The sequence below is a fragment of the Camelus dromedarius genome, chromosome 23 (assembly GCF_036321535.1).
Source record: "Camelus dromedarius isolate mCamDro1 chromosome 23, mCamDro1.pat, whole genome shotgun sequence".
In the NCBI taxonomy this organism is placed as follows: Eukaryota; Metazoa; Chordata; class Mammalia; order Artiodactyla; family Camelidae; genus Camelus; species Camelus dromedarius.
In genome coordinates this window covers 32,480,691-32,502,550 of record NC_087458.1, presented here as the reverse complement: position 1 = coordinate 32,502,550, position 21,860 = coordinate 32,480,691, and the positions used below count along the sequence as shown (strand labels likewise).

Here is a 21,860-nt window from a genome sequence, read left to right as displayed (position 1 = left end):
GCAAATGTTTGAAGCTTTCTGTGACTCTGTTTCTTGGTGTCCCAAATGGGGACAATAGTAGCAATTACCTCTGAGAGTCAGGAGTGCCTTTATAGTTGTCATTTCATTACGCTCACAGCAGCCCACGAGCACGGTTCTAGGTCCCCCAGTTTACACGTGGCAGACCGGTAACCTTTTAATCAGTAATCACGCAGCTAAGAATGGTCAGAACGAGCATTTGAATTTGATCCCTGTGTCCAGATTATTTCTATTCTCACCCAGTATTACTGGAAAAGTAGTAAACTCAGAAGAAACACTGCTGGGAAGTGGGTGCTTGAAACATGTTTGTCATTGGGGAGTGTTGAGTTCACGTTCCTCACAGCCCATCCGAGGCTCCCTGCATCTCCGGCTGCCCTTGCTGGGGTCTGCAGGGCTCTGGGAAGCTTCTCCTTGATCTCTACCCCAAGGCTCTCTGCTCTCTACAGGTTGATTCTCAACCCTGACTGCTCAGTAGAGCTAATGTCTAAAAACAAAAAAATGGTGGGGAGGGTATGGCTCAGTGGCTGAGCACTTGCTTAGCATGCAAGAGGTCCTGGGTTCAATTCCAAGTACCTCCATTAAAATAAATAAAACTAACTACCCCCCCAAAAAAGGAAAGTATTTAAAAAACAATATACAGTACAAAGGCCCCACACCAGGCTGGGGCGCACTATGTTTTAAAGGCTCCCAGATGCTTTCCATGTGCAGGACGGTGAGAGCTACCCCTCTACATCTCTTCTCGTGAGCTTGTCCACTCACAACCATTAGCCTCTTGAAGCAGGAAAACTACTTGGCTCAGCCTAGAACTTTCTCCCGATTTCTAGACTTTTATTTGCCTATTGGACATCTCTCCTGGAGCCCACAGGCACCCAGCCAGAACTGAATCAGTTGTCTCCTCTCACGACTTGCTCCTCTTCCTGCCCTTCTTGTTTTAGGAAATGGCACTATAATTTAGGACACTGCCAAAGCCAGAAAGCTGCTCGGCATCTTTGACCTCTTCCTGCCCTTCCATCACATCTGTGGCCAATCCGTCCACCTGCTGAAATGTTTTCTTCTCTCTCCTCCTAGCGGGGCCTCAGCAGGCCTTCACATGAACCTGCCAATAGGTCTCCCTGCCTCTATCTTTTTTCTTTCTAGATCACTTTGCATGTCTCCTTTACCTTGGAGGCACACAGAGTCCTGTGTGATGTGCACCTGTGATCTCTCCACCTGGTTGCCTCACCTGCCTCCCACACCCTGTTCTCACTTCTAGACTATTTGCAGTTCCTGGAAGTGACCTGGCTCTCTTTGGCCTCCCTCCTTTGCATGTGCAGCTCCCCAGGGAGAAATGGCCTTAACATTATAACTTCACCTGATCACTTCTAGGGCATCTCAGAACTCACCACAGTGGTTTCCTCCTCTGGGAGAGCGTTGGCTACAGTTCCGGCTCTCTGCCCCGAGCACCCACTGCTGACTGTTATCCAAGACGTCTTAACACGCCTCCTCAGCCATCATTTCATGATGAGTCCTGTGCACCTAGGAGCTCCCGGAAGCAGGGACTGTGTCTTTTTTCTCTTTATTCTCAGAGCATGGTAGAGACTCAGGTATAATGGTGGAGGGAACAGTGGTTATTCTGGAATTTCTCTAGAGTTAGGGCCTAGGGGTAACAGTCTGGTTGGAAGAAGGGCTTAGGGGATTTACCCTGAAGCCACATTTTTCAATAAACATTTCATGTTGTTTTTGTCTACTATTTGAAGTTACGAGTCTTAAAACAGATTGACGATTTCTAAAAATTACTTTACCGAAGATTGAGGAAAATGGCAGTTTTCCATATTTAAGAATATTATTTTAATTTTGTGTGACTGGGGTGGTGGAAAATAGAAATGCAAGGGTTACTAAAGCATTGTTATCCCCTTCCCCACCCTCAGGTCCTTTGGACAGAAGAGACAGGGATGTGAGGAGAAGGCTTGGAGGGTGGACCGTGCACTGCTTTTAAATTGTGACAGTTAATTTTACTTTTTTTTAATTTTCTTTTTTAATGGAGGTACTGGGGTTGAACCCAGGACCTTGTACATGCTTAGCACGTGCTCTACCACTGAGCTATACCCATCCCCCTGATATTTGTGTTTTTAGTGGGCATAATGTGCTGGTAGCAGGTACTGTAGCATCAGACACAGTCACCTGCGTCTGACCATCACGTTAATAAATTTTTCTTGAGCTAGAGAGCTAGTCTGTTTCCAAAAGTTCAATAAATAATCTACATTTTCTTTTTTCTTAAAAAAAGGCATTAACTCATGTTTCTCTTTAGTATCGCCTATAAATAAATGTGATTTTATTAACCGTTTACCAAAGTGTTAACGGTAATAAATACTAAGTACTGGTTTCTGAAGCATCAGTCATCACTGAAGATCCACATTCTGCTGTTCTCTCTCTCTGTTAGTCACCTTACTTCTGGAGTTCTGGAAGCGGCGCCAGGCAGAACTTGAGTAAAAATGGGACACGTTTGAACAGGAAGAACAAGTCCAGCCAGAATAGGAGGCGCGGTGTCCCCACGTGGAGACAGATGAGATTACCCAGGAAAAGCGGGCGCTCTTTAGATGCACTTTAGTCTGTTTACTTCTGGGCTTGTCAGCCTTGGCTGCATGTTGGAATCACCAGGGTACCTTAAAAAATGTTGGTGCCTGGATTCCATCACTGCTAACTCGGATGGTACTTAGTGGCCTTTGGTGCATTCTGGCATAGGGAAGTTTTTAAAGCTCCTCTGGTTATTCTAATGTGCAGCCAAGTTGAAGGAGCACTGACTGGAATGGTGTACACAGAAGAGAAGTGTGGTCCTTCATTCATAGTAACAGTAAAAAGGGGGAAAAGAAAAAGTCTTGTATAAGTGTATAAGAAAAGAGGCATTGACTTTTATCCTTTCATAACACCAATAAATAAATGCAAAATATAAATTAGCTGCTATGACATAGATGTAGGAGGAAAGACACATTGGTTTTTATAGTTGACTCCCATTTTTTCACATGTGCCTTCATTATTGCCGCCTCCTTTTCATCGTAGACTAGGTGCCCCTTTGTCTTTAACTAAGTCCCGGTCACTGCTCCCACTTCCGGTTGGGATGTGCACAAAGCAGCATGACTCTCATCCTAAAGTCAGAGAAAGGTTAGGAGAAGCAGGGAAACATTTGTTGAGATGCCATCAGTGTTTGAGCAGTGTTTGAGCTAGGCATTTTATATAATTGGAAATGTAAATTTATTGCTGCCACTCCTGCTGCAAAATTAAAAAAATAATAATATATATCTTTGTATCAACGTTCCAGAGCTATGAAAAGATGATTTTTTGAGTCATCTGTATTATTGCTTCTTTCCATCAGCTGAGATAATTTAGAGCTGATGGTACTTGCAGTCAGCAGCAGCAGGACAGTATGTTGTGAACATGAATAACTCTTGGAAAGAAAATGCTTTTACTAGGAGCATCTGAAAATGTCTCCAACTATAGATTTAATAAATTGAATCACAGATCTACAGAATGTTGGCACTGAAAAGTTCTGGAGGGAGCAGGTAAAACTCCTCTTTTTATAAATGGAAAAAAATGAGGTTCAGCTACCAATAGAAAGTGACATTTGTCTTTTACAATGTAATAAGCTTCTAATAATCCCCATTATGAATATTTCCCATTGTTTACAACTGAAGATGGGGGTCAAAGCATATGTTGGTAAAAGACTGTACATTCAGAGTTGAAAGCTGAAACTTAGACAAAATTAGATGTTCATAATGCTTTTGAGTCCTGAAAAACAAAAACGTATCATATTGGCAGCATACAAAAAATACTGAAGAAAAGTTTTTTGGTCATTTAAACTGCCAATTTTAAATTTAAAATTGCCAGCTAATAAGTTTAAATTTTCATTAGAACATGCTTGTTGAAAAATTGAAGATGAAAACTCATTTCACTTTATCGTACTTCCTTTTTTAAAAAATTGCCTAATATTTTTTTGTTTAGTATTTAATTGAAGCATTTTACTTTACTTGCGAAAGTATGCTCCATTGTTTAGAGAAGCCAGCGTTGTGGTAGTGAGAGCTTGGGAATGAAGTTGCCTAAATTCATATTTGAACACAGCAGCTTGCTTCCTGAGTGATCTTGGACAACTTAACTTCTCTGTGCCATAGTTTCCTATAAAATAAGAATAAGAGGGTTTCTTCTTCATGACTGTGGCAATGACGGGTCGAAGTAATGTACAGAATCTACTTGGAAGACTTCCTGGCTCAGAGGAAGGGCCATGTACTTAGGGACAGCTATTATTATACTATATCTGTTTTTATAATCCAGGTAAACCTTGATTCTTACTGATTTCATCTCTTAAAAATATTCAAAATATAAACTCTAAAATGTAAACTCTAAAACTTCATAGTTGTAGCTAATTAACACATAAAGCTCAACCAAGAAACACACAGTGGAGACCAGTTAGCTGCCGACACCTGTGAAACATTCTGTCCTGCACGGACTCTATGCTGTCACTACCGTCACTTCTGAAATCTAAGGCAAGCTCAGGCCTCGTCAGGTACCCAGACCCCCAAGCTCAGACCATGGCAGGGAAATAGTTTACTGTTCACATATGCATTTTCAAAAAATAGTATTAAAATGAACACTGTACGTATTTTGTTGTTTGTTTGACATCGTTAACAGAAAAGAAAAGAACAAAAAAAAGGAAAAAACCCATGCAATTACAAATAATGAGGCTATGTCTGAAAATTATTTTTTTTAAATTATGTTTAGGATTTATTGACCAATTAGGAGAAAAGTCATTTCATTGGTGTAATCCCTTGATTGACTTAACTTGTTTTTTTAATTAGGAAGAAGAGAGTTTTCCATTTACCACCTGGGGAAAGTTTATACATATAACCCTTTGTGCAAGTGCTCTTTTTCTGGGTAAGAACCTGCCACAGACTTTTTAAAATCTAATGTGAAATCCTGAGAAAACTGAAAATCAAGCTGGGAACTATGAAGTCTCATAGAGAAAACTTTTTCCAGAGAACATCTGAGCAAATGCAGGGCGCCACTCTGGAGGTTCCACAGTCTCTTCTGCTCACAGTGCTTCCCCCTATTCTTTTCACCTCATTTGTTCAAATCAGATCAGTGGTTTAGGATTCTCCAGGGTCTGATTAAGAGACCAGATGGAGGCATTAAGATTTCTAAAATTTTCCAAGAGTAACAACAAAGGTAAAATGTCTAAGAATAACCTAAGAAAAGGATAGTAGGAACTATCAAAAAATAAAAGTAAAAACTACTGAAAGATATAAAAGATGCTTTAATCACATGATTCTAGATTAAAAGATCATATCTCCAAAATATCAGAAGTTATAAAATTGATTTGGGGTTTATTGTGAATAAAATCATATTAGTAATATAATAATTAATAAGATAATGAGACTTTTAGTAGTTCAAGAATAGCCAGATTAGAAAATAGGACAGGAAGTCCAGATATGGGCTCTGATATCAATAATAATTTAATATAAGAGATGGAAGGCATTACAAATCAGGGAGATAAATAAAGGTTATTCAGTGAATGGAACACTCGTTAGCTACTTGGGGGGAAAAGAAAAGATTGAAATCATACAGTGAACCATATATTGTGATAAATTCCAGAAACATTTAAAAAGTAACACAATTAGAAAAAAACTAGAAATAAATATGGATGTTTACACAAACTCTAGATGAACAGTAAATTTCTGAGGAAAGTATACAAAGATTTCCATGCATCAGAAGCATCCTAATTTTAAACAAAACACCAGAGGATGTTATTTGTTTACAAATCCAACAAGGGGCTAATTCCTTCAATACATAGAGAGTTCAGATCACTTCAAAGGTAACATCAAAAAATCTCAGGAGCATAGAAGGCAGAGAAAAGGAACACACATTCACAAAGAAAAATAGATGTCACACTCCAATAGTAATTCACTCAGTTCACATCAAAATGAAGTAGTTTTCCACCCCTCAAGTGACACAGCTCTGTTTATGAGGATGAAATGTCAGTGATCACCAATCCCTTGCCTAGGTTACTGGATATTTTTTGTGAAGTATGGTTGATTTACAATGCTGTGTTAATTTCTAGTGTACTTCTCAAGCTTTCTTAGAAAGCAGTCTGGCAGTTGATATCAAGAGTCAAAAATATTCCTATGTTTTAATCAACTAATTTAGCTTTGAAAAATTTTTAATCAGGAAGTATTTCAAAATGGCAGGGAAAAGTCAGTACGGATGCAAGTCACAGACATATTTTTATATGTATATATATATATATATAAAATCTCAGCCAAAATATTCTTCCAACCCTTCACAAAGTACAACAATACGCAGCCATGAAAAAGTGTGTCCATGAAAATATTTTATGACATGTCAAAGTGTTACACTTACGATAGGCTTGAGAATAAAATTAATATATAAAATGATTTGTAATATACAAACAATGTACCCTTCTGAAGGAATTATGTCTATAGGTAGAAGCATTTTCCTTATTTTATTTTTTATTCATTTTCAGAGTTGGAGTCCTTTCATTGTAGGTGACAAAATCAATTTCCAATGTGTTTAAACAACACCCAAAAAATGGGGATGCATGGGATTTTTTGGTTCCTGTAAATGAAAACCTCAGATCTGAGGTCTGGCTTCAGTCAAGGAGAGATACTGTAGCCCAGATGATGTCAAGGGCTGGTCTTGTCCTGTCTTCATTCTGTGTCCAATGATGTCTCAGCATGCTGCTTCTAGGCACTCAGCATCCCAGATCATCCATCCAAACCAAGAGAGGTCTCTTTGGCAGCTTCCTCTCTTGATAGAGGAAGCTTATCATTCACATGGGCACAAGCACGTATCTCCTCACATAATAGTGGCTCTTACTGGGTTATTTGCCAATTCTCCAATCATGTGCGAGGCCAATACAATGAGGGGTATTATTTGTCTTAAACCAACTGAGATCTACCTCTGGTGCTTCAGAATGAGTTGGTTAATCGAGCTTAAATCACAGGACTAAAAACAAAAGGGAGGTTATTTATCCTAAAGCAATTCTGGGCCCTCTTCTAAGACTGGGGACAGATCCAGGACAACAGTTCTGTCCAGTACTGAGTACTTTCAAATTATCTTTAATGAGCAAATGTTAAAATTATGATCAGAAAAGATGATAAATAAGAAGAAACTTGAGGAAGGAGAATGGAAAGCTTTCCTGTTTCATAAGAAATATTGAACCCATTAAGTGCTTGGAAGAAAAATGGAAATGTGTCAAGTTTGTAAAAGTTCTGAAATGAATTACAATTGATTTCACAGACCATGTAGTAGACAGTGCTCTACAGTTAGTGTGTCTTTGGGCTCTTTGAGTATTTCAGTTCTTTCACTTAATAGTTGCTTCATTTGGGGCAAATTGCATCATCTCCATGTGGCTCTATTTCCTCATCTGTAAAAGAGATATAATATTACCTTCCCAACAGGGTGATTGTGAGGATTTAGAAAAATAGATGTGTGCTGAAGCAATAGTAAGCATTTAAAGAATCTTAACTATTAAGTTTACTTAATACATAATTAAAAAATTATTATGCAGACTTTTTAAAAATGCATAGTATTTAAATAGCCTATATGTGCTGTACAAGAGAGGAAGGCTTAATATACCTTGTATAATACATTTTTCACAGCCTTAACTAATTTTCACATTTAATCACACACACACCAAAAAGTTATCCCTTTCACAATCATGAAGACTTACTGTGAAGAAAAGGATGATGAAAGAGAGTAGAGGAGAAAATAAAATGCTTTCTCTACAAAGTGATGGCTTAAAAACTAAGAAAAACACCTTTTTAAGACTTTGGTCACCATATTCATAGCTAATACTTAGGTATAGTTTTTCACATGCCTGTGGTTAATGTTCTAATTGTTTTCACAATTAGTAAATCATTGACTCATCACAATAGTCCTATAAATTGCTATTATTATCCCCCCATTATATGGGTGAGGAGATTGAAGCCCCTAGAAGTTAAGAAATTTGCACAAGGCCCCACAGCTAGCATCGGAGCTGGGATCCAGATGCAGGAGTGTGGCTCCAGGAGGGGCTTGTAAACACTCCATCTGCTCTCCCCTGCAGGTGCAAGCCAGCCTCCCGCTGTTACTGTAAATAACATGATGTGGTTCACCTAGTCTTGAAATTCACATTCTTTGTAGCTTTCTCTCTGGGGCAGCCATCAGGAGCAGCCATGGACCCTGAGTACATGCTTCTGGACTATGACCAAGAAGGTAGATGGAAGGAAAACAGTTTAAAAATGGGACCTTTAATGTGCATTCTTCAGTGGGCAGAAAAATACCTGCCTAGTGAGGAACTGAAGCCTTACCAGCCACGTGCAAATTATGCTTCAGACACTCCCGTTGCCCTTGAGTCCACACAGTCAGAACTACAATGGATCAGGGACATGAATCTTGTGCAAATGCAGGGAGTAGGAGTACCTGCCATTTTAAGATCTCAAGGAGTATGAAAAGCATGTGAAGCTTTCATCAGCAGAGACCTGCAGTCACTTCCACTATTTCCCTCAGGGCATGTCCACAGCTTCACTGGTCCTATTCAGAATGAAGATGACAGCTAGCACCTGCTGACCCCTGAATCAGTGATAGGTTCTCCCTTGAAAGGAAGCATATCCCCTTCATGGGTTACAACTAGTTCATAACCTAAATAATTCTATAGATGTAGAAGGGATACTTTCATTGGTTCTGCTATCACAGACTTGTCTCCAAAAGAACATGCCACCAGTTACTCCATTTTCAGCCATTTAAAGATATACTTAACAGGCTTCCTTCTTTAGTGCAGTTTTAGGTTTACAGAAAAATTCACAGAAAGTGGAGTTCCCATATATTCCTTATGCTCTGCACACAGCTGCTCCTGCTGTCAGCATGTTACATTAGTGGATGTACTCATTCTTTTTGACATCCTTCATTCCTCCTCCCCTAAAATTTAACATGCCGGATATTCACGTCTCTTGTGGCATTTACATGCGATTTACATCACTTCTCAGGTTTATGTGAGGTTTACAGCACGTGCATGTTGTCTGTTTAAGCGTAGATTGGGGGCAAGTTTTCTGTGTAAAAATATGATCATTCGTGAGCCTTATGCTGCTGGGCTTTTGGGTTGTCAGGTCCTGTTGACCATTGCTTCAGTTATTGGGATCATTGTCTACGGACTTTCAGTGTTCATTGTATTTTCAGCAGAACTTCCCAAGAACCTGAATGGAAGAGACCCAATCAAGAAGTACCTGACTGTGCAGGTGGGCCACGCCCATCACTGCTTCCCTCATCAGTTTTAAAATCATCGTGACCCTGAACGCCATATATGAGAAAGTGGCAATCAAGATGACTGAGTCTGTTAAGCTCCTTCTGCAGCTGAGGTCATTTCTACACCAGTTTTAGAACCAGGTCAAAACAGAGACTTTATCTTTTAGGCACTTCAATTCCAGTACATTACAGTCTTTAGAAAACTTCAAGTGTAAACGTATTTTCTCTAGCCTATATGAGAAGTGAATTAGCTGCAGCTATGCATTAGTAAAAGGGACAAAGAAAGCTTTAGAATGTCCAAGCTCTGTGTAAATATGTCAGTGCTTAATAATAATTTCAATTACATTAGATCATGTACCCTATTGTTGAAAGTAAATAGTCTCTCTATTGCAAATAAGTGGAAGAGGGTCGTGGTTCCAGTGGCAGATTTGCTTGTGCGTTACGGAGAGGACAAGTAATCACACTGTTTTGTGTCCTCCCCCCATGCTGTTCCTGTTAGTGTAGCTCCATTCTCATCAGCTGTGGCTTCTATAACAAATGTTTCTTCTCTCTGGCTTGTATCCCAGCCAGCGGCTTAGCGGCCCTAGTTAACTGCTTCCCACACACTGCATGTGGCTGGGTCGTTCTCCCAGTTGTCTGCTCAGTGGTCATCTTCTGAAAACACTAAGACCAATTCAAATTTTGAACTAGCAGGATGTTTTATGTTCCCCAAATGCTTCTAGCAAGTTGCCCCGTGTTTTGTTTGTTTTCTTCAATAGTCCTACCTTCCTGCCGTTCAGGGAGACAAGAGAATTTCACTTAGCAGGATGTTTAGAAGTAGCTTTCTTTCAACTTACACCTGACAGAGGACAGTTCTTGCCCATTGGATACTGTTGTGCTTATAAATTTTAAGGAACGGGTGACTTTGTTTTTTTTTTTGCCTTGTGTGATATTGCATTCATAGTGGGAGAAACTCTTACAACAGTGTGTACAGTTGGAATTAACATAGTAGCTATTTTAAGGAATTCAAAACAGCTTATATGAAAAAAGTGTGAATTGTGTATATATATATATATATACATACTTAGCTTGTTAACTCATGTGTCCGTGGCTTTGATTAGGGTCTCAAAGCTGTTCACAGTTTTACAGACTTAACTTTTCTTTATTCTAGCTGCAGAGATCCCAAGGACCAGACTGACTATGAGAACAACCTAGCCATGAAGGTGTTCTTCTTCCAGTTTGTCAAATACTACTCCTCGTGTTTCTACATCACATTCTTTAATGGCAGATTTGTGACTTATCCTGGAGATCTGGTGTATTGGCTGTGAAAATACAGAAATGAAGACGTGTGAATACAGCTTTGTGTTCGGACAGTCTAACCTGTTTCTTGTATTCTCTTAGTTGCCCAATGAAGAGTGTCTTTACTCTCTGTTCCTTAGATTTTTTAGGCATAAAATAATGACTTTATTTCATGTTAGAGCTATCTAAAATTTAAATGAGATTTTCTTTCTAATATTCCAGTGTGACCCAGGTGGCTGTCTCCTTGAACTGATGATGCAGCTGACAATAATCATGGGAGGACAGTCCATCTGGAATAACATACAAGAGGTGTTACTTCCGTGAGTACTAAGTTATGTGATCTTGGGGTGAGAACGGCCCACCCATCCAAGTAATTTTCCTGCATGCCCATCTCTAAAACAGGGGAGACTCTCTGCTTATTAAAGCTCTCCAGATAAGATGATCCAGCCAACAGTGTAAACATACCTCCTGTTTAATAATTATGTTTAAATTCCTTCCTTTTTATGTTTAAATTAAATCCTCAAGTGCTACAGTTTCTGCTTATTAGCCCATCACTGGGGACTGACTGATCAGAGCCCGTTGAGAGATGGCCCTTTTTGGGGCCATGAACTAAGTTTTCCCACAACTTCCCGCAACTTTCTCCTCCTTTTATACATGCATTTAAAAATCCATAACAGGAATTTGTTGAGTGCCTAGTATGTGTTAGTCACTGTATTAAATGTTGTACATATATGTGTGTGTGTGTGTACAATTTAATCACCCAAACAATCCTTATTCTTATCTTCCTTTTCAAATGAAGATCCTGTGGCTTAAAGAGGGTAAATGATTTGCCCAAGTTCTCATTGCCAATAAGAGACCACTGTGGGACTCAGATGTAAGACCCTATCTCATGGAATTCATGTTCTTCTAAGAACAGAGACTCTCTTGGTGTCCTAAGGCACAGGGCTACATAATATTTTAAGAGACACTTGTCTAAAATAATAACTACAGAGGTTTTGACTTACTGTTATCTTCCTAAAAATGAGAAAAGCAGATGTTAGCAAAGGTCACACTGTCCTTTGGATTTTCACATAAGCCCTATCCCATATCAAAGTGGACATTCCAGTGTTATCTGCAATTTCTGAACATTTCAAGGAGCTTAGTGTATTCACTTTCTTTTGTAACAAGTATCCCCAAATGACATGGTAGTAGGAAGAAAAAAGAAATAGTCTCCACTAAACAACACAAATTTAACCTTGTAGGGTTCTTGAACGCAGGAGCCTGCTGAAGTCAAAATATTGGCACGGCTGTTTCTGAAGGCCTCAGGGGAAACTGTATCTTTGACTTTTCTGGCTTCCAGAGGCCACCTACGTCTCTTGGCCTGTGACCTCTTTTCCTTCTCTCAAGGTCAGCATGGTTGTGTGCCTCTGACTCTGATCCTGTGGTCAAATCTCCTCTCCTCTCTCCCCTCTTCTGTCTCCCTCTTCCTACTTTAATGACCCTGGTGATTACAATGGGCTCACCTCTATAATCCAGCTCGTCTCTCTTAGAGAAGGCTGGTTAGCAACGTTAACCGCATCTGAAATCATAGACCCCCTTTGCAAGGGAAACTGACCTCTTCCTATTTTCTGCTGATAAGGACATAGACATATTGGGGGGGAACATTTTTCTGCCCACCACACTAAGCTTTTTAAGATAATTTCTGGCTTTGAGTTTCTGTCCTCATGAAACTGTTGATCTCTCTTCTGTCTTGCCTTCCACAAAATCATTCTGCTCCTGGCCAACCTAACTGCATTGCTCACCACTCTCTGTGGTGTCCCCCAAAACCAATTACACAAGCAATTCTTACTGTTGTTTGGAGCATGGAGGAGAAACTCAAACAACTTGAATTTTGAAATAAAAACCTCCATCATTTTAAAATCTTCCATGCCACTATAAAAAAAATTATTTTTTAACTTCATTTTTTAATTTTTAAACTATTTTAAACTTTGTAACTTTTTTTAAACTTTACTTTTTTTCTTATCATCCTTCATTGTAAGCTCCAGAAACCTGCTATTCTGCCCACCGCATCCAAGTTCCCTTTCACTGTTTCTCCTCCCTTCCCTAACTTTCCTTCACTCTCCCTTATTACCAATTTTCTGTCCATTCTCTTTATAGGGCAGTTAAATTATTTTTTCTTTCCTTCTTTCTGTTTTTGCAGAGTGAACACATTTGTGTGTCAGTGTGTCCTTCCACATTTCTTCACAAGGTCTTCATCTTTCAGCTTCAGGATGGATTACTGTGGTCTGTCTCTAAACAAAGGCATTTCCCTTGTCCCCCAGCTCACCATGCCCCTCAAAAAAAAGATTCTGATCTTTGCTGTGAAATGAATCTTTTTTTTCCCTACTGTGCAGTAGACAACTCTTACCCTGAGCTCACAATCAGATTTCTCCAGAGGAGTAAAAGTAGCTCATGTGCAAATAATACTACTTTTCTCTGTGAAAAGAAATAGATCAGATAGAGGAAATACTTAACTCAGATTACTCAAAAGCATTTCCTGAAGGAAATAGGTTATTTATTTAACACTAAATTTTGTTGAATCTGGTTATCAGTGAGCTATTTTTACCAATCAAGAAGGATATATTTCCTAAATTGGTACTGAGCAATTCATGTGAAATGAAACTTGCTCACATGAACTAGTTTAAAGTAAAGGATGCATTATAGTATCTGTGGTCTGTTTATACCTTCGCTTAAGTAAGCACATTGTTGTAGGTTCCAGTGAGCTGAACTTTGCCTACATGTATTTCTAATCTGGGCTAAAATATTTAGGGAAAATATTTTGAATTATGTTTCCCTTTTTTGAATACCAGAAATTCTGAATGGTAGCCAAGTTCGAGGGTGGCTTGTGGTTTCCTCACTGCCTCTTCTCTTTGTATAAGGTGCCAGTTTCCTTCTTAATTTTTCATATAAAATCCTAACATACTAAAGATCTATCAATTACTCTTGCTGCCCCAAAACTATACCCATCCTCAAAAATACATAGGAAGGGAAAAGAAAACTTATCAAAGTTAGTGACTATTTTCATGCTATTTAAATATGTCTAAAGGAACATAATGAAATGAATTTTACCATATCTCACCTGCCTCCACCCCCCAATCCCATGTGGGTTTGTTGAGTAGGATTCTGGGAGCAAATGAAGAAGGACAGTGATGCCGTGATCCAGGCTCTCTCTGGGGTCTCCCCAGCACTTGGATCGGCACTTGGTATAAAGTAGGTCTCAGTCCGAGCCAGCTGAATGAGTGAGTGACTCACAGGCATCGAATGAGTAACATCAGTGAATTAACAGCATTCTTTATAGGACTCAGAGAATAAGCTGAGTGCCCTATGGCCTTCCCAGCCTCACGTACTATTTTGATGTTGGGGTCATTTCTGGGAATGTTATTCTGTACTTGACAAAAGTCTAGTACAATTCCAGGGTTAAGTAACTTGCCCTAGGGAAATTTTATGATAAAATATTAAGAAAAATGGTTAAATGCCCAACATGACATAGCACTGTCCTTTGGTGTTTAGATAATGTATGGCTGTAATTTTCTTACTTTATATGCTTTCTACATTTTCCACCGTGTGTACGCACTACTATGTAGTAAGAAAATGCAAATATTTAAAAGAGAATATCTCTCTTCTCCAGATATGATTTGGTTAGAGGATGAGTCAGATAGATATATTAAGAGAATCTTAAATACATGTGTCCATAATTCACTCTTTAAATCCAGGAACAGGAAACTCAGGAATGAAATAGATTAAGAGAATCAAAGATACTTGTATTCAAGATTAGCAAGTAGGAGTGTCCTCAAAAGAAATGGTGATTATCTATAATTCAGGGATTAAATGTGATAATGAACGTACAAAGACAACATGAAGTAGAAAATGCCACGTGGGAAGCACTGAGTAAAGGGCAATTTACCATGATTTTGCCAATATGTGTGGTCAATTCCCAAGCAAATTATTGTGTAACCCCTGCTAGAGGGAGAAAGCTTCCAGCCTTGGCTGGACAGTGGGGAGGATCCAGTGTCTGTATTTTTTAAAATGTCTACAGGTGTTTCTCATGTGCAAATTGGTATCCCTGCATGAGAACCATAAACCAACAGAAAACCCAAAAGACCGAGGACAATGATGGGTTGCCGACAGCCCAAGCTTTTCTGCCACAGAAGAGTGGTTCCAGTCAGGAAGACTGAGCAAGAGGCTCAGAGTCTTAGCTAAGGACAAGCAAGTCGGGACTTCTAATACGACCTAATGTCATCGACGGGGGAGGGCAGTTCAGCACAAGAAGGGAGCACCAGGTGAGTTAACATGGATGTTACATCCTGGATCCAAGCCGTGATGGATTTGGGTCCCGGAGGGTTAAAGCCCTGCTTCCGTTGGGCATGGACCGCATTCCACAAGAGGCTGAGACAGGAATTATGAGGCAGAGAAAAATTCCCCCAGGGGACTCCCGAGTCTGGGTGCCTGGAAGGGTGATGGACGAGCGCGTTCCCAGCTCCACCCGCACCGCAGGGCTCCGAGTGGCTGTGGAGCTGTGCGCTCCCGGCCGGACCTCAGACCTGACTGCAGTGCTCCGGGCTGCGGCCTGGGGAGCGGAGTCAGGAGCAGGCTGTCCCCGTCATTCTCGTAGGTGCTGCAGTGACCCCCACCCCGGTGGCCACGGCGTTCCCAAGCCAAGGGTCTAAGTGACTTCAACCTTATTTACAGGTGACCACAGCTGGTTAGCCTGTGCTGCTCAAAAAGAAGATCCCATATGGGGTTTTGATGTGTTAGGGGGTTTGCTAATACCTGGCCTGCTTTGAATCGTTTCATCTTGACAGCAGCCTGGGCAGTCGAAGTTTCACCTCCCAATTTTATTTCAACATTTTTTGTTGAAAGTATAGTTGGTGTACAATATTGTGTTAATTCTTGGTATACAGCATAGTGATTCACATATACATACATATATATATATATATATTCCTTGTCATATACTTTTCCACTATAGGCTATTAAAAGTTATTGAATGTAGTTCCCTGTGCTATACAGTAGGATCTTGTTTGAAACAAAAATTACTAAACAAAGTAACAAAGGAAGCAGACTAAACCTATCCATGTATACGGCACAGTTGAGTTTATCTCAGGATTTAAATGTGGTTTTGAACTCCAGGATCTCTTTATCATCTTATCATATGTAAAGTGCCTGTGGAACACTTCTCAGAAAAATGTTTAAAAATCATAAGATTTAGAGAGTAAAGAAGGAAGATAATTATACTGAAAAGCAGGTATCAAAATATAGAAATGGGCATTTGTGATACAGTAATATCTGAATTATTGGAAGGACGTGTTGAATAAGAGGATCCAGTGGTGGGTCTACTGACCGCAACATTCTGCCACAGCAGTGAGTGTAAATCAACTTCTGAGATCTGCAACAATTGCATTTTGAATGTAAATAAAGTTAAATAACAAATAAGCCATGAAGTGTGGATTCAGATTCAGGGGTATCTCGAGTCCATATCCCCACCCCCTCACAGAGCTCCCTGCTCTTCCCCTAATGTCATTGAAAGAATTGGCGAAAGTTTGTGAAGCGAAGGGCATGTTCCATTGCAAAGAAATCTCGTAGCAACCCTGGGAGCATGGCCAGGGAAAGGTTAACGCTGAGATCAGAGGCAGTGGGAAACCTAGCAGGGGCAGCTCTTTACAAGTCACATCATATACTCTGTGTGTGTACACGTGTGTGTGCATACAGACGTGTGGGCATGTATGATGTATACACCTGCCTTTCGTGTGAAGCCGCCTCACTGTCCAAATTTGAAATCCATCCAAACGTGCAGTGCAGTCAGCCGAAGCTCCGCCAGATGCTAAGTTGTCTGTTGTTGCTCTGTCTCTTCTGCTGAACTCCACGAGTAAACCACGCGCCAGCTGTTGCTTTCAGGGACAACAGCTCTGTAGGCTACAGGTCCATGCCTTGTTTCACTGCCAACTCCGAATTCCTTTCAGGACAAATTGCCATTTGAAAAAGGGGGAAGAATTCAGTTGTCCCACAAGCCTCTGAGTGAGGAAATAATATAACCTTATAGACAGCTCTGTGAGACAACATCCAGAAGGGGACAGAGCACTGGGCTGCAAGTCGAGGCTGTTTATTTCAAGCTCTGCACTGAATTTGAGGTGGCATGTCACTTCTTTGGCCCTTGATTTGTTCAGCTTAAATTAGGGTCTTGGACCTGTTCGATCCAACTTTTGACTATCAATTTTCTGCTCAGTGATCCTCCATGGCTCCACAATTCCTTCAGAGGGAAAAATGCCCACATCCTCACAGCAGCCTCTAAGGCTCCACCCCCCAAAACCACCACTTATTTCCTATTCACTCTGGCCCACACCAGCCTCCATGCTGTCTGTCCAGCGTGAGGGACCTCAAGGCCTGTGATCACTGTTCCCTCTGCCCACCCCTTTGCCTCCGTCTTTGCCTTATTCAAAGGTCACTTGCCCCATCCACACTCCTCCCTACCACACATTCCTCGCCCTCCTTTATTTTCCTCTGCAGCACTTATCACCAGCTCACAGACCCTGTATTTCTTTCTTTTACTTATTTTGTCTGACAATTAACAGACTGGAAAGGCCATGGTGGATAATAGCAGAGAAATGGGGGAAAAAACAAATGAGGGTAGGTATCTTCTAAAAGCTAAAGTGCCTACCTGAAAAGGAGGTAGGAGATAAAGTAGTAGTAGTCGTTACAATTTTGGTAAACCCAAGGTACGTATTCAGGGCTAGTTTTCACAATATTTGAGGGTAGGGAGGCAGCAATTAAAAGAAATTTATCCTGAAAACAAGAAATTAAATTCTTGGGAAGATGATGTGTTCAGCTTGAAATGTCAGTAATACTTTTATGACCTTGGTCTGATAATATCTTGCCTTATAATTTGATCTGTTTGGCAGCTGGTTCATGAATCTAATGATGCCACAGTTTCGGGAGCAGAACATACCACCCCACGATGGGAATGGGACAACAATCTGTATCCCACGGGCAAACTGGGGTTATTTTATGAATACCCTGAAATGAGTAAGTCATCAGTGGAGATTTCTGTGCTGTCGGTTATACTAGAATATGCTTTGGGTCTCAGAAGCATCGGTTACCGAGCCAAACAAAGACCTAGCATACCGAAACGGAGCCCGCTTTTCTCAATTAGATGCAATTATGCAGTTAGGCTTTCAAATAGGTTGCCTGTGTATATCTTTGTCAATATTTATGTTGTACAAAGCTGAAGGTTTACTGCCAAAGAATGAAATGGAATACTCATTCAGGTAAGTCTCCATCATTGATTCTCAGATCCTTCTGGTCATGTCGTCTAAGGATGAACTCAGAACCGTTACTAGATGTGACTCAGCTCGGGCTGCAGCCCGTGTGGCACAGCTGTTGGCTGATATCCTTCTAAACAGAGTCATGTGAGCCCTCCAGCCTGTGCAGAAAGCCCGCAAGAGCATCCTGCCTCATGGCAGCAAGGGTCACAGGGTCAACCCTTCCACACCTCACACCTGCCTTTGACATTTTTTCTATTTCTTCTGGCAGATGGTTTCTGCCTGGTTCCTTGAGTGACCTCATGGCACATCACTGGCTTGAATTCAGGATGAATTTGCTGATTTGGAGTATTGGTAGAACACAGATCCCCTCCTTCTCCAATGTCTTTGTCCATTTCTGTACATTTGCTTGGCCTTTGTTTCTCTTTGTTTGAACTTGGTTTTGAGCTCTCGTTTGCCTTTAAATTGTTGCATCTCAAAATAGATTTCCATAGGAAACTTCATCTTTTCTATTATGCATGGCGCACATTTATCTACTAGAAGGCTGATGATGTGCACGTTTTGTATCTGAGCCCTTTCAGCTCACCACTGCCTTGAATTACTTTTTTTTTTTTAAGCTTAGGAGACAGGAAAGTATTTTGGTCAATAGGCTTTGCATTTATGCATGCGGGTTCATGTCTGCAAGACACCCCATTGGGCTTCCTGTTTATAAGTCTACAGAAAGAGGTAGTTTTCTTTTTCCTAAATTACATGCTATATATATAATAATTGCTTTTAAAATATATAATATACATAGAAACGCATCTGATTCCCTCGGTGAATGAAAGGTCATTTTGTGGCATCTTCAGTCAGCTATGTTTTGTGGCCTGGTGTCTGATTTGAGTTTCATCTTTGTTTTGTTGTGCTTAGTGACCAGGTTCGATTAAGGGTGCAGCTCCTCTCCCTGGTGTAGAAATTATGTTCGTTTTTTCTGCTTATTTTCAAAAGGACTTTAAGCCAATGACCTGTTATTCCAAAATGAGTCGTAATTGTAAATATTTCTTATTGGGGCTATTATCAGCATTAATAATAACAACAACATTCTGAGGGCAGCATATCATTTGGTATTTTAACACACACGAAAAATGCCTTGGAAAATAGTTATTGTTCTAGTTAAGTCAAATAAAGGTCATTGAAAGGAAAAGTTGTACGCTTTTGGGAGAAATGGATAGGACTTTTAGAACTTTATAGTCTCATTAAAATACTAATTAAATAATTCAGCCTAACTCTACCCTACATAACAGGATGGAGTAACAGCTATTCTAGAGAGATTGTTCAGATTTATTCGTTTTCCTATTCTCTAAATAATCCCTAACGAATTAGAAAATTCAATCCATTTCTGAGAGTAGGCAGTCTGTTATTCTATATTCAACGCTGGAGTGAAACTTATTTTGTGTTCTTTTCATTCATGGGAGATAGAATTTCCAAGTGCTTTTTGAATTATTTTTGTTCCTCTCAAATAAAGTGCCTTTGATGGTGATATCCTGACCTTAGTTTCCTCCTCCCAGTTTTCCCCATGATCATTAATGACACCCCACCTGCCTTTTTAGTTATGCCTCTTAGCTGCTGAAGGGGAACAGCTTCTGACAGATGACCCTGGAGCCCTCCACCCTTGCTTCTTTAGGCCTCACACCCAGCCACCATCCCTAGTCTCCTTCGCCAGAAGTATCTTTCTCTGCTTTTCTGCCTGGAAGGAATCTTGCCAAGCCTTGGCAGGAAACCCTCCACTTTTTAGAGATTTTCTGCTCTCCTCTCTAAACATGAATTGCAGTTGATTCTTGCCTTGATGGTGCGTGATCGTGTCCGTGTCCATTGCGCTCCCCGGCTGGACTGATCCTGTCGGAGGCAGTAGTCAGGCTTTTCATCTTCCCGTGCATGTCTGGAGCACCACAGCCTGGACCCTGTTTGTCATACGTGTTTAAGTGACTTGAGCATGGAGTTTCAACACACTCACATACAACTGTTAGATGAGTTGGCGGTAACATTACCCCCAAGGCCCCCACAAGGTTCTATAGGGCATATGTTTTTTTCTGAGTGAAATTTCTCTTTTATTTGTTTTAGTGATTTTCCCACTGTCCTTTTAGATTATTAGAGTAACCCTGAGTTATTAACCACAATAGCTCACCCCCAGAAGCAAAAGATCCTGCTGTTTGAGAACTCAGACACGGGACATAAGAGAAATAATCTATCAGTCTTAAAATCTGGAAGCCATAAGATACAGTTTTGTACTTAGAGCACCCACAGCACAAACACCAGTCTCTCAAGAACTTGGCACTGCCTTCCCAGAGGGCGGGTGCCGTAAGTGAAATGCAGTGAGTGATGAAGTGAGAGCTCTTCGTCTCTGGTACTGCCTTTTCCATCCTTGCTGTTTTAACTTGATCTTCCCTTTATTTATTATGTTCTCTATTTAATTTACTGCATTTAATATCAGTTGTTCTTCAACATCTCCTTGCACCCGCCCCCTCCATTCCCTCTCTCTCCAGTGCTCTCCCACCCACGCCTCTCCTGCGCTCTCCAGGACCGCCTTTCTCCCCCACACCCTCACCTCTGTTCTGTCTGCTCACCACCTGCACTGACATTTCCTTAACTCCGCAGAATGAACTTTCCAAAATGGCAGCTGAGTAACTGGGGGGGATTGTAGACCTCTCATCTCTTTACTGATTCATTCGTTTATCTATCCAACAAACACTGAGCACCTGCTATGCCAAACACTGTATCAACTGCTGGGGAGACCAAGACAGGTAAGACATGGTGTCTGCACTCTGCAGGGCAGGCGAGACTTGGCGAGTAGTTGATGGATTGCTAAGCAGGTGAACACACATTGGACTTCATAGAGCTGGAAATATTTGAACTGAATTTTGAAAGGTGAAAGGAAGTTAGCTCTCTAATGTGTGGTAGAGGGAGTGGACACTTCATGCAGAGAGGTAGAGACATATAAGAGTACACGGCATGAAGCGGCTTGGCCAGACTGAAGAACAACAAGTAGGGTTAGAACAAAGTATCCACAGGTGGGAATATCAGGTGCACAAGGCCTCTGTCATGATGGGTCTTGTGTGCTTAGGCTTGAATGTATCCTTAAAAAAACAGCGCTATATTGGAATATATGTAAGCAAGAGAATTGCATAATGATTATGTTAAAGAAGATCTGGTTATACTGGCAGCAGAATGGAAAATAATATTTTTGGGGGGAGGCCCATATTTTGGTGGGAAAGGATATTTCGGGGGCCACTCCAGGTAATCCAGACAAGTGGCACATGCCTGCAGAGAGGCCCTGGGCAGAGGGAGAGAGACGTGGGCGGCAGAAGTAGTAACTGCTGCAGAGGGGACTGCAGGGCCGCGGCGGCGGGCCGCAGAGCTGCTGAGGTGACTTTCCAGTGACCCATCTGGAGAGTGGATCTGCAGTGGGAGTGTAAGAGGAGGAGATGCTTTCGAGGAGATGGTTCTGTGTGTGGCATTTTGATTGCAAAGTGTCTATGGGACATCTGAGGAGTGATGCCCGTTGTTAAGCTGGATTCAACAGTCAGGAGCTCAGAGGAGCTGCGGGTGAGGCCGTGGGGGCGATTCATTCCTGCCAAGTGAAGGATTGAGGACGAGGCCCTGGGGAAAAGGGCCATGTACATGGCACATGGGAGAAGAGAAATCCAGCAAGAGAAAGAATAATATCAGAGCAGTTGGGAGAAACTAGTTGAGGCAACACAGAGAAAGCTGTAACCTGGCTTCAGAGGGATTTGAACACTGACTAAAAGGAGCATAGTGAGAAAGGGTGTGTGTGTGGGGCAAAAAAGCAAGAGCTAAAACCCAGCTTTAATTGCCAAGACTGGGGAAAAGGCAGAGGAGGACTATACTTAGGTAGACTTTAAAAAACAGATCTGTGTGTATCTGTGTGTGTGCATATGTGCACACACAATTTTCTGTCTGGGCTTTTTAAATTTATTTAAGTAAAACAAAAATTAAGGGGGGAAAATATTCCACTGAGAGGAAAAT

The 21,860-nt window shown here is 40.9% G+C and overlaps 1 protein-coding gene across 1 annotated transcript in view; it reads left to right on the top strand.

Annotated features, from left to right (window-relative positions):
- LOC135319025 (anoctamin-6-like) overlaps positions 1-21,860 on the top strand; it is a 267,291-nt gene that overhangs the window by 23,379 nt on the left and 222,052 nt on the right. Inside the window, exon 4 of the mRNA XM_064478132.1 lies at positions 10,786-10,883. Within this exon, the coding sequence (XP_064334202.1) occupies positions 10,786-10,883 (98 nt within the window). The remainder of the gene's footprint in view (positions 1-10,785; positions 10,884-21,860) is intronic.